Raw genomic sequence first — 13,717 nt, 5'->3', positions numbered from 1 at the left:
GAGGAATGTAAAATAAATCTTGGCTAATTATTTTCCTTTTTACCCTGACAATTTTATTTGTCCTATGTAATATTCATACATTATTTTCACAATTGAACTTAGCAATTTCCTTGAAATTGTTCTGTGTAGTTCACTATTGCTTCTTATCTCTGCTTCCAAGTGTTGTATTTAATGCGTTTTATTTATTTATTTTTTTTTTGGTACTTGTATATGGACAGAATGCCTTTATTTTATTTGTTTATTTTTTTATGTGGTGCTGAGGATCAAACCCAGTGCTTCATGCATCCTAGGCAAGGGCTCTGCCACTGAGCTACAGCTTCATGTATTTTCAATTGTTTGAATATTTTAGAAACTGACTCTATTTAGATGAATTACTCTTTACTGGTGACTTGTCGAATTGTTTTTTTATAACTGCTGATTTAGGAGGATAGGGGGAACAGGATAGGAATTTAATAGCAAACACTTAAATGCAGTTTCAGGAACTGTTGTTATAAACACTATTTATAGTATTCTTGTATCAATCCCATGATGTAGGTTCTGTTAATACCCCACTTTACAGAAAATAAAATTATCCTTCAGGTGACTAGTGTTTGAATGCTGGTAGCCTCTGCTTATAAACCACTGGGTGATGCTTCCACTTTATAGTATATTCAGTTCATAGAATTTCAGTTTCTCTTCCATTACTTTTGATGGTTAAGAAAAACTTGTCACATCTGCCTTAATCCAACTGAGGTTGTGAAAATGTAGATTCTGGTTGCATTATTTGTGTTTAGGAAACTACAGTCGTCGGGAGGGAACTAGAGGCTCCAGTTGGAGTGCTCAGAATACTCCTCGAGGAAATTACAATGAAAGTCGTGGTGGCCAGAGCAATTTTAACAGGGGCCCTCTTCCACCATTAAGACCACTTAGTTCTACAGGTATGTGTTTTTCCTACTTGATACTACTGATAGAAGGGAAGTGAATTCCTTCTTTTCTATTTGTTGAATGACTCTTATTTGAGACAGAATAATTTAGAATGTTGACATAAATTCTAGAGTCAAATTTATATCTGTGAAATAATGCCCAATACACATCTTCTGTCAAGGTAATCATATTTTTATATTTGGAACTACCATTTCATGGTGATGTGCTCCATTTTAATAATGAAAGTCAATCCTTATACTCATTTAACGTATTATACCTATTTAACCATAAAGTATTTTAAAAATTTGTTCTTTTTAGATATACATGACAGTTGAGTATATTTTGACATATTATACATACATGGAATATAAATTATTCTAATTAGGATCCCATTCTTGTGGTTAACTGTAAAGAATTTTGGTAATAGAAATGTCTATATGATTTATTCTGTTTTCGTTTACTTTTATTGTGTATATAAGAACGTATTGGGTTTTTTCAGCACTGAGGATTTAACCCAGGGTGCTTTACAACTGAGTTACATCTAGCCCTTTGAATTTTTTATTTTGAAATAGGATCTTGCTAATTTGCTGAGGCTGGCCTAGAATTTGCAGTCCTCCTGCCTTAGCCTTCCAAGTAGCTAGGATTACAGGTGTGTGCCACTGTGCCTGATTTGTAATCTTACTTTTTTCTTAAACATTACTATATCACATTCAGAATTTTTGCCAGAAGTAGCTTTGGTTTTAAATGCACATTTATTAAACAACAGTTTTATTTGGGATATAATTCTTGTATATAATGTACTTTACCTACTTAAAGTATACAATTCAGTGGTCTTTACCACATTCCCAGAGATTTTAGAAGAGTTTTTAAATAACAAAAAGAATCTGTGTGTGGTGGCACTTTCCTGTAATCCCAGGGATTTGGAAAGCTGAGGCAGGAGGGTTACAAGTTTGAGACCAGCCTCAGCAACTTAGCAAGACCCTAAGCAACTTGGTGAGAACTTGTCTCAAAGTAAAAATTAAAAAGGGTTGGGGGGGATGTGGATCATTGGTTAAGTACCCTTGGGTCAATCACTGGCAGGAGGGGTAAAAAAAAAAAAGTAGAAGAGGAATTCTTGGTTTGAACAGTGTCATAAATTTGTTTTTAATTATCGTGAAAGAAAAGGATGATGGAACTAAAAATATTCTTTCTTTTATAGGTTACCGCCCAAGTCCTCGAGACCGTGCTTCTAGAGGTCGTGGGGGACTTGGACCTTCCTGGGCTAGTGCTAATAGTGGCAGTGGAGGTTCCAGAGGAAAGTTTGTGAGTGGAGGCAGTGGTAGAGGTCGTCATGTACGGTCTTTTACACGATAAAAATGCTTTGGGGAACATCCTAAGTGTATATGGACATTTCATGAGGACAATAAAAAGACATTTAAGGACCAATTTAGACTTAGCAGTTATCTGGAGACATCTGAGAGAATATTTTTATCTGAAGAAAGCAGATTTTGTTTGATACCTAACCTAAGATTTCAATAAAAAGCCAAACTTTGTATGTATGTTTGTATATATTTTTCCCCTTTTTTATATGACTATTTATTTAGAAAATTTCTAGGTAGAAAGACTAAATGAATTGTTTTGTATTTTTCTTGCCTATGCCACAGATGTTCCCAGTCTTTCTCAGCCCATGGCACCCTTTAATGTCACAGTAATTTTTTTACAGCATACCTAGGCCAAAAGAAATATCTGATACTTCTGTTTATTAAATATTTAGTTAGGTCCAGGCAGTTTATGTTAACATCACTAGTAACTGCGGACATTGCACACCATCTCAAAATTTGGAATCAGCAGCATTTCCTTCTCTACTATTCTTATTTCATAGTACTTTTTATCCAACTGCTGAAAGTTTTACAAAGATATGCTGTCATAGAAAGGAATATAATGTTATCTAATGTTGAAAATGTAAACTACCTCAAATTAGTAGTGTATGTGGTGTCCAAATGGTGTTGCTATGTTTCCTCACAATTTTAAAATATTCTCTGGCCTTCATGTTAATTTACTAAGGTGCCCTGGTAAGGTTTGGGAACCATACCGGTACCAAAAGAAACAAAACACTTCTCTCTCCCATGTTACATAGAAAGACAAACTTACTTTGTGTTTCAGCTTTGGACCTTCTGATGTTGTTTTATTATATAGTTAATTAAAGCCTGAAATGAGGCATATCCTGATACTGTTATTTTGGGACTCAGAAACATCTAATAAATGCTGGACTTTATATTCAGAAGTGGAGCTTATAATTTTGAGAAAGTAGCCATATCCCCAAGGTATGTCTTAACACACTGAGCCTATATAAATGGCATAAAATATAGAGTTCTTAAACAAAAAAATACGTGTATGAGTCTTATTCCATTCTTTTATCACTCTTTGTTTTGGGAAATTATTTGTGAGTAAATAGAAAGTCTCAGTTCTTTTAAGAAAATGCCTTAAAGAAAAGTTCAGCTCTAAAGATTCTGATGTTTAAGTGAAAGGTAGTGGAAATCTTCATAACTAATGGTGTCGAAAAACCAAAGTGTCTTAGCCTGCTCTCACTGCTATAACAAAACACCACAGGCTTAAGCAACAAAATTTTCTCGTTTCTGGAGACTTAGAAGTCTTAAGATCAGGGTTCTGGCCTGATTAGGTTTTCATGAGGGCCTTCTTGCTTTTTCTCACACAGTCTTTCCTCAATGGTTTCCTTGAGGAACAAGTTCTCATGTCTCTTCTTCTTTTTAATAAGTGTACTAATCCTATCATGATGATCCTACCCTCAGTCTAAACCAAACTTCCCCAAGGCCTCATCTTCTAATATGCTCACATACAGGGGTTAGTTTCAATATAGAAATTTAGCACATAAATTAATCTAAACCTCCTTCAATCCTGAAACCTAATAGGTTCATCTTCTCTAAAGATATTTTTAACATATTAGATGAATTAGAAATTTGTCTATAATGCCTGACACAAATACATGTTAATGTTTCCTAGGTAACTTTGTTTCTTGAATGAGAAGATCTGACTATATATAGATACATATTTTATGATATTTTTTCCATAAAGTTGAATATAATATCAAAAGAAATATCAGAGAACTGTTTTTGCCTTATAAGTCTTTTAGGTTATTACCCAGTAATGCCGGTCAGCAAAGATAATAAATTATTAGTGTAGAAGCAATGTCAGGAAAATTTGAAAATGTCCTGAGTAACTGAAAGTTTCTAGATAAATGAGAAGGGAAGGAATCCAACATGTTGATCACCTTATTTGCATATATCACTCAGTCTTTATAACAATTCAGCAAGGGAGGTTTAATCCTTATTTTCAGATGGAGAAAGCTAAGGAGCTTGACTCAGATAAACCAGGTGCAGATTATACGTCTATAATCCGAGAGGCCGGGGAGGCTGAGGCTGGAGGATCGTGAGTTCAAAACCAGTCTCAGCAACTTAGCAACTCAGAAGACCCCGTTTCTAATAATGTATATTAAAAAAGGGGGGCTAGGGATGTGGCTCAATGGTTAGGCCCCCCTAGGTGCAGCCCCCAGTAATCCCCCTGCCCCCCACCAAAAAAAAAATGGTAGAAATAGTATTTAAAACCAGCTTGGCTAGTTCCCAAATTCCTTACCTCTGGACCATTTTGGAAAAGTAAGAAGCTACTTTTTAGGTTAAGTATTAACAGAATTAATCAAATGGAAGTGGAGTTTCAAAGAATTATTTATTTTTAGTTTTGAGACAAGGTCTTGCTTAAGTTGCCAAAACTGGCCTTGAACTTGTGATCCTCCTGCCTCAGCTTTCCTGTGTGGCTAGAATTACAGGTGTTCAACACCCCACTTTGCCGTGGCTTTCATGTTAAAGCAAAAGACAACCCTAAAATAACCAAATGAAAATTCTTAAAATGTTTTCAAGTTAATAAATCTTGACAATTATTTGAGTTGGCAAACTATATTATTCTCCAGTGAAGGTCTCTTGGTTTGCTGGAGAGACTTTGGGAGTATTTTTGTAAAGATCTGAACTGAAGTAGGCTTAATGGCTCTCCTACTCCTCTCCCAAGTCTGCAGCTGCTTTAAGTATTTATCCTGGGGTGGAGCAATGTCTCTTTAGACATTTTGGTAACCCCGGAACGGGACACTTGCTGTTTAAGCATTTCACCTGTCCCTTCTTGAACAACTTAGGGTTCTCTGAAATTTATTATTCTCTAAGTTAAATAAAAAATTGAAAATAATTCATCTGAAAGAATTGTATAAAACAAAATTTTATCTCTGAAGCTTATTCTGTTGAAAAAGTAGGAAAATTAGTAATGAAAAGAGCTAGGTATTAATCCTGGCTTGGTTAATGAATCATTAATTTGCTATGTGTTATGAACAAATCATCAGGGATCTTTTAAACACATGAATTTTAGGGCTGGGGTTGTGGCTCAGTGGTAGAGTGCTCACCTAGCACCTGTGAGGCACTGGGTTCAATCCTCGGCACCATAAAAAAATAAATTAAAAACTGTATTCTGACATATAAAGCAATTAAGTAAAAAGCAATTTAGAATTGATACAGTGTTACTAAAAGACAAATGAGATAACAACTGGAAAAAGAAGGGTTGCTGGGCACAGGGCCCATCTGTAACCCAGCAACTTAGGAAACTGAGGCAGGATGATGGCAAGGCCAGCCTCAGCAACTTAGCAAGTCCCTGTCTGAAACAAAAGTTAAAAAGGGGCTGCAGGTGTAGCTTAGTAGTAGTGAGGCCCTGAGTCCAATTCTGGTACTATTTCAAAAGAAAAAAAAGAGGAACCAGTTTAAAAGGAGGTCTCCAAATTCTTTTTCTTCTTTCTACCTCCCAGGATGTTGGTTGTTTGCTAACCAGTTAGCTGTCATTACCATGACTAATAAATAATGCTTTTTAACTCAAAATTAAGATTTACAGGGAGAGGACAAATTAGGTCTTGTTTTCTATAGAACAGTATCATAACGTGGTTACTACTATCAATGATATATTTCAAGATGACAAGAAGAGCATGAAATTCCCAATATAAAAATTATTAATGTTTAAAGAGATGGTAATCATGATTTGATTATATATATATATATATATATATATATATATATATGTATTGATTTACTATTATTTGCCCTATAAATACCTCCAATACTTGTGTAACATCACCTGAAACTGAAGATAACATAATATCCTTACAAAAAATATTTAGTGGTGATATACTTTGGTATTTAATGATTAAAGATGGAAATGAGCCAGGCGCATTGGCACACAATGAGCCCAGGAGGCTGAAACAGGAGGATTGTGAGTTCAAAGCCAATCTCATCAAAAGCAAGGTACTAAGCAACTCAGTGAGACCCTGTCTCTAAATAAAATACAAAATAGGGCTGGGGATGTGGCTCAGTGGTTGAGTTCAATCCCCAGTACCCTGCGCCCAAACAAAAAGATGGAAATGAACTGAAGTTTACCAATATGTTTCTTTAAGAAGCATTTTTTTTTAGAGAGAGAGAATTTTAATATTTATTTATTTATTTTTTAGTTTTTGGCAGACACAACATCTTTGTATGTGGTGCTGAGGATCGAACCTGGGCCGCACACATGCCAGGCAAGCGCGCTACCGCTTGAGCCACATCCCCAGCCCACCAATATGTTTTTTTCTAAAGATGTCTGAGTCCTCTTAATTATTTGTTTGTTTGTTTGTTTTGGATGGGGGATTGAACCCAGTGGCACTTTACCACTAAGCTACACCAATTTTGGTTTACCACATCACCATTTTTAAATTTTTTTAATGTTTTAGTTATAGGTGAACACAATGTCTTTATTTTACTTTATATGGTGCTGAGGATTGAACCCAGTGCCTCATGTGCTAGGTGAGTGCTCTACCTCTGAGCCACAATCACAGCCATTGGTTTTGTTTTTGATACCAGGGATTGAACCCAGGAGTGCTTACTCACCAAGCCTTTTTATGTTTTATTTTCAGACAGGGCTCTCTAAATAGCTTGGAGCCTCACTAAATTGCTGAAATTGCAATCCTTCTTCCTTACCCTCCAGAGTTGCTGGGATTGCAGGTGTGTACAACCGCACCCCGCTCACCAGTCCCAGTCCTTTTATTTTTGTGACAGGGTCTTACTAAGTTGCTAAGGTTGACCTTGAATTTATGATCCTCCTGTCTTGGACTTCCAAGTGGCTGGTATTACAGGTGTGTGCTACTGTGTTCAGTTCACATAATTGAATAAAACTTTTATTTATTTTTTTGGTGGTTTCTGGGATTGAACCCAGGGCCTTGTGCAGTGCATGCTAGGCAAGGATTCTACCGTTGAGTTACATCCTTAGTCCCAACTTTTAATTTTTTGTGGGGTGAGTACCGGAGATTGAACTCTGGGGCACTCAACCACTAAGCCACATCCCCAGCCCTAGTTTGTATTTCATTTAGAGGCAGGATCTCACTGAGTTGCTTAGTGTCTTGCTTTTGCTGAGTCTGGCTTTGAACTCTAGATCCTCCTACCTTAGCCTCCTGAGCTACTAGGATCAAATTTTAATTTTTTAAACTACATTTGTTTTTTGATTTCTTTTAGTCTCATGACTTTAAATAGCAGGTCTACATACTTTAAAATTCCAACCTATGTCAGTAACTCCTAGATTTGCATCTCAACATTTCCACTACATATCTGGTAAGCACCTCAGTTTGACATAACCAGTTTGACATAAACAAACTGAACTTTGGCCATCTTCTTTTTCTAAGTGGCAACTCCAAGCTTTCTCAGGCTAAAAACCTAGAGTTGTCCTTACCTCCTCAGTTTCACACTTTACTTCTGAGATAGCTGGCTTCTGTCTTCAAAACATATCCAGAATTCAACTGTTGCCCTCTCCACAGAAGTCACACATCCAGTTTCAGAAGTGTTGAGTCAACTGGAGTGTAGGAAAAAAGAGTTTTCTTTTTTTCATTCTAAGACTACCTGGAATTCATATAATTAAAAAGCCCCCAATGTGATGAGATTAGCATGTAGGTGTCTATGGGAAGTGGTTAGGTTATGAGAGTGCAGTCCTCACTGCACTCAAGAGACACAGCAAGAAGGCAGCATCCATGAACCAGAGTGTGGGCCCTCATCAGACACTGAATCTGCTGGTGCCATGGACTTGCCATCTTCCAGAAATGTGAGAATTAAATTTCTGTTGTGTATAAGCTACCCAGTTTGTGGTATTTCATTATAGTAGACCAGATGAGCTAAGGTAGAACCTCTAATGACCAAACTTTGAATAATTTTACAAAATATTGATAAACTCGATTATTTCACAGAATAAAATAAATATCTTTGATTCTATACTGAAAAAAATAAACAATCAAATAGGTAAATAAGTGGAGGAGAGGAGCAGAACTCTTCCTAATAGAAGAATTCTAATAAATGTATAAGGAATGAGGGAAATACGTAATCCCATTGGGTAAATATCATACTGAAAATTATGATCAGCAAAATAGATGCTAAAACCAGTGGGTAAAACTGAGTAGAAAGAGGATATTAACATTATCTCAGAACATGTTCTCCTAGGTATTTATCAGTTACAAATAATTGTAATGGAGACTTGCTGCTTAGGATGTTAGATTTGCTCCCCTGAACCTCCCAAGTCTTAAACTGTAATAATCTCTACTTGTGGCATTACTACCTAGAGGACCTGCTTCTCCTCAGCTTGGTTCAGCTGCAATGTATGTTTCAGCCTGTTTCCTCCTGGACTGCATCTTTGTTTTCTATACTATATGGGAGCATTCAGCTTTCCTCCTGTAGGGTGGAAAGACATCTGGATGGCCTATAAGGAAACCCATGCCTGTGGAGGAGTGCTGCCTGTGACCAGCTCAGCTGGTCCAAGTGAGGACTCTCCCATTGTCATCCTTCTAATCCAGACAGGATTAGAAGACAGGATCTATATTTGAAACAAATAAATCCTAGGTACAATTGGGGTTATTAAAAAAAAAAAAAAGGGACTGAGGATGTAGCTCAGTGGTAAGCGCTTCAACATTCAATTCCCAGTACCTCCTCCTATCAGGAAAAAAAGTGTCAAGCTCATGAAAGAAAAAGGAATTCTAAGGAATTATTACAGATTGGAAGCAATTAAAGAAGTAGCACAGCTAAATGCATTGTAGGGTTCTAGACTGGATCCTGGAACAAAAACTTGCTGGAGGTAAATAAAGTGGTACCAAGGTGGTTTTTGTTTGTTTTGTGTAATTCTGGAAGTTCATCTAAAAATTGCAGTGGAGAGCTGGGTTGTGGCTCAGAGGTAGAGCGCTTGCCTAGCATGTGTGAGGCACTGGGTTCGATCCTCAGCACCACATAAATATAAAATAAAGACACTGGGTCCACCTATAATTAAAAAAATAAATATATATTTTTAATCGCAGTAGAAAAGCAAAGACATCTGTTGAAAAGTGGAAGGGAAAACTCAGTTTCCACAAAACATCCAAGAATATCTTTCTATTGGTAGATTTTCAAATGAAGAAATCTGAAATGATGAAATAAATACTAAATAGTCACTATGCAGAGGAAATTGTAACTTACAAGCTCTAGTTCTGCGCTCAGTGCTCCTACAAAAAGCATCCTGCAGATATACTGGGGGTTCAACTCCAGATTACTGCAATAAAGCAAATATCTCAATAGAATGGGTTACACACTTTTTTGGTTCCCCAGTGCATATAAGTTTGATATGATATGCTATCTTTTTTAAAAAGTCCAATGTAGAGACATTAATTTAAAAGTACTTGAAACTGATGCACCTATAACCCAGCTACTCAGAAGACTGAATTGCTTCCATTAAATTATGTCTGCCAGCCAGGTGGTGGCACATACCTGTAATCCCAGTAGCTGGGAGGCTGAGGCAAGAAGATCTTGAGTTCAAAGCCAGCCTCAGCAATTTAGCAAGGCCTCCAGCAACTCAGTGAAACCCTGTTTCTAAAGAAAATATAAAAAGAGCTGGGGATGTGGCTCAGTGATTAAGCGCCCTTCATATCGTCATATACATTCAGAAATGCTTCCTTCAGCATTGGGTTTGAATTGTTCTGAACGCTGCTGCCAGTGCTAAAATGAACCAAAAATTGTACTTAATGATGTGAACTCTTGAGAATCTATGTAAACCAAATTTTTTATCAGAGGATTCTGATGCTGGTACTGACATGTGAAAATCAGGTGCTCTGAATTTTTGATGATGATTTGGAACATTATCTGCAATTTTACTTACAAATAATAGAAATAAAACCTCTTAATTTCTAAAACCCATGGTAAACATTAAAAGAAAGAAAGAGGGGCTGGGGCTGGGGCTAAGACTTGAGGCTCAGCCGTAGCACACTTGCCTGGCACGAGTGAGGCACTGGTTCTGATTCTCAGCACCGCATGTAAATATATAAAAAATGAAAAAGGTCTATCAACAACTAAAAAAATATAAAAAGAAAGAAAAGTGAGTTGCCCCCTTGGGAAGGCTAAAGTAGTTGGGAGTCACTTGGAATCCCAGACTGTCTCATACAAGGGCACCTCTGGAATAACTTGGTGCAATGTCATATCATCAGCTTGGATTTCCTTTTTTTTTTTCTTCTATAATTCTATAAATCTGAAAAACTTATGAGGTAAACTCAACAGTGGTTGGCTGATAAGAAAACAGACTCCCAGTAATGCATGGTGGCATAGCCTATAATCCCAGAGGCTCTGGAGGCTGAGACAGGAGGATCCCAAGTTCAAAACCAGCCTCAGCAATTTAGCGAGGTACTAAGCAACTCAGTGAGACCCTGTCTCTAAATAAAATACAAAATAGGGCTGGGGATGTGGCTCACTGTTTGAGTGCCCCTGAGTTTAATTCCCAGGACCAAAAAAAGAAAAAAAAAAGACTCCCATAAGTTAGTTAGTGTCTTGACAGGCAGTCAAAGGGAAGTGTTAGGTGACCTATTTCCTGAGAGAGTGCAGTGCTGTCTGGACTTTGCCTTGCTGAACTCTATGAATGGTGACCTCAGCTATGCCCTGAGCTACAGTCAAAAGTCAGGGTATGGGAGGATAAACAGCATCTGGGAAGGGAGGTACCAGTCCCTTTTAGTCCTGGGAATATCCTGTCTGTCAAGAGTGTTTCTGTATACCTGGTACCTTGGTAGGTAACTTATGCTAACAATGTGATTTATGGTACAGGTCTTGAGGTATTTATAACTTTGACCTCAGGAAGAGACTGTGTAACTAAGATTAGCCATGTGGGTGCTCTGTGGTCCAACAACATCCAACAAAAATCCTTGACACAAGTGTTCACATGGCATTCCTGGTTGGCAATACTTTGGGTGTGTTGTCCCATATTGTTCTAGGACAACTAGAAGCTAGTATCTCATCTCTCCTATAATCTGCCCTATGCACCTTTTACCTTTGCTAATTTTAGTGTGTATGCTTTTGTTGTAATAAATCACAATTGTGTTTATAGAAGCTTTTCTGAGATTGAAGGCTTTCTAGCAAGTCATGGAACCCGGGGGTGGTCTGGGAACTCCCAATGAAATATCCACAGATCCCAAACCCGGAATGAACCACACGAGACACTGGCTGCAAAAAGCAGGAGGCGTTTATTCTCACACAGGCGCCTGCGGGTGCACAGCAAAACCTCAGCCGGAGCTTCGATGAGCTGGCACACCGGGCTTTGGGGTATAGATCTTTTATATGGAACAGGTGGGTTAGGTCTTAGCTTAGCACAGCAACAGCCTTCCTATTGGTCCCTCTGAATTCAGCAGTTGAGTCACCTAGGGGGGTAAACTTGTTTTTCAACTTTTTGTTCTCAGAAAAACCATAAAATTGCATTCTGTCCTTTCAGTTCCTGTTTTTAAACCTAGTTCTCAAGTTTAACCAGTAGGACTGTCTAAAAGGAACATCTTGTGATAGGGGGCCCGTTAGGGTTATCTACATGGAACATCTTGTGGTAACATTGTGCAACACCTGAGGTGCTACATGCTGCTGGAGGGGTTTTGACATGGGGGTTGGGTGAGGATGTGTCTTGCAGCTTTGAGGCCTAGGGGTTTGGTCATCTAATGCTGGGCCTGGGTCTTGAGGTCCTACACCAACATGAGAGTACAAGGTAGATGAGGTTATAAAGGTTGTACAGGGATCTGATTATGGATTCTTTGAGTGCAATTTAAAGAAGCTTATTACTTCAGTTTGACGATAACTCGGAATACCACCAAACTTAGAGAAAATTTGACATACCTCTATTGAAGTGTCCACAGTTTTAGCTGGACAGAGTGATAGTGAAGTGGGAACAGATCTTCATCTCCCATGCCTTACCTCTGGACCCTTTGTTAAAAGAGAAGCTGTTGCCAGATGGAGAAAGCCCCTCCAAACAGAAGATTTATGCTAAACTAATGGAAGGAAGTCTTGTGAAAGATCCTTGAGTTTTGACACAGAATGGAGCTGCTATTCTTCTTCTCCTTCTCCTCCTTTTTTTTTGTAGTTCCAGGGTTCTTTTTTTTTTTTTAAGATAAGCACAGAGCAATTAATTCAGTCACAGTTGGAAGGAAGCATCAGATGCACACTTAGCATTTATTGAGTATTTTTTTTGTGTGCCTGATACTGTGCAACTACATGTAGCTTATGTAGTAGTTTATCTTCATAGCATTGTAACTGAGGCTGGGGATATGTATAGCTCAGTTGGTAGAGTGGTTGCCTTGTTTACACTAAGGCCCTGGGTTCAATCCCCATCACCAAACCAAACAAAAAGAACATAGCATTGTAATTTGTGGGCTCATCCCTAAAATCTTGCATTTTTCACTGGTAACATCTTTGGAAACTCATTAGAAATGCAAATTATCAGCATGGATCAGACCCACAGAATCCAAAACTCTCCAGAGGAGTCCAGCAATCCCTCAGAGGGTTCTGATGCTGGTACTGATGTGTGAAAATTGAGTGTCAATCTCCTTCCTCTAAAAGGGAGCAGTCATTAAGCTCTGTTGATTTTCACACAACTCTTCATTCTTCAAGTATATATTGAGTGCCTTCTATGACATTGTACTGGTATATTCTATATATGTCAATTAAGTCTAGGTTATTAATTGTGTTATTGAGTTCTATAGTTTCCTTATTCAACTTTTGTTTGGAAGATCTGTCCAGTGGCGAGAGAGGTGTGTTGAAGTCTCCCATGATTATTGTATGGTGGTCTATTATACTCTTGAACTTGAGAAGAGTTTGATGAACATAGCTGCACCATTGTTTGGGGCATATATATTTATGATTGTTATGTCTTGTTGGTGTATGGTTCCCTTGAGCAGTATGTAGTGTCCCTCTTTATCCCTTTTGATTAACTTTGGCTTGAAATCTATTTTATTTGATATGAGTATGGACACTCCTGCTTGTTTCTGAAGCAAAAGAAACAATAAGAGAGGTAAATAGGGAGCCTACATCCTGGGAACAAATCTTTACTCCTCACACTTCAGATAGAGCCCTAATATCCAGAGTATATAAAGACCTCAAAAAATTAGACAATAAGATAACAAATAACCCAATCAACAAATGGGCCAAGGACCTGAACAGACACTTCTCAGAGGAGGACATACAATCAATCAACAAGTACATGAAAAAATGCTCACCATCTCTAGCAGTCAGAGAAATGCAAATCAAAACCACCCTAAGATACCATCTCACTCCAGTAAGATTGGCAGCCATTATGAAGTCAAACAACAACAAGTGCTGGCGAGGATGTGGGGAAAAGGGGACACTTGTACATTGCTGGTGGGACTGCAAATTGGTGCAGCCAATTTGGAAAGCAGTATGGAGATTTCTTGGAAAGCCGGGAATGGAACCACCATTTGACCCAGCTATTCCCCTTCTCT

General features: G+C 37.9%; 1 protein-coding gene across 3 annotated transcripts in view; it reads left to right on the top strand.

The window, feature by feature from the left end:
- The window catches only part of Virma (vir like m6A methyltransferase associated), a 65,429-nt gene extending 62,988 nt beyond the window's left edge, over positions 1 to 2,441 (top strand). For all 3 annotated transcript variants that reach the window (XM_046464760.2, XM_046464758.2, XM_058585622.1), the window contains 2 exons: positions 774 to 917; positions 2,102 to 2,441. In XM_046464760.2, the coding sequence (XP_046320716.1) occupies positions 774 to 917; positions 2,102 to 2,256 (299 nt within the window). In that variant the 3' untranslated portion in view covers positions 2,257 to 2,441. The remainder of the gene's footprint in view (positions 1 to 773; positions 918 to 2,101) is intronic.
- Positions 2,442 to 13,717: the final 11,276 nt, after the last annotated feature.

This window comes from Marmota monax, unplaced genomic scaffold, assembly GCF_021218885.2.
Source record: "Marmota monax isolate L192 unplaced genomic scaffold, Marmota_monax_Labrador192_F-V1.1 WCK01_AAM20220418_F8-fsc00003, whole genome shotgun sequence".
Lineage (NCBI taxonomy): Eukaryota > Metazoa > Chordata > Mammalia > Rodentia > Sciuridae > Marmota > Marmota monax.
This window is presented reverse-complemented; position numbering and strand designations above follow the sequence as displayed.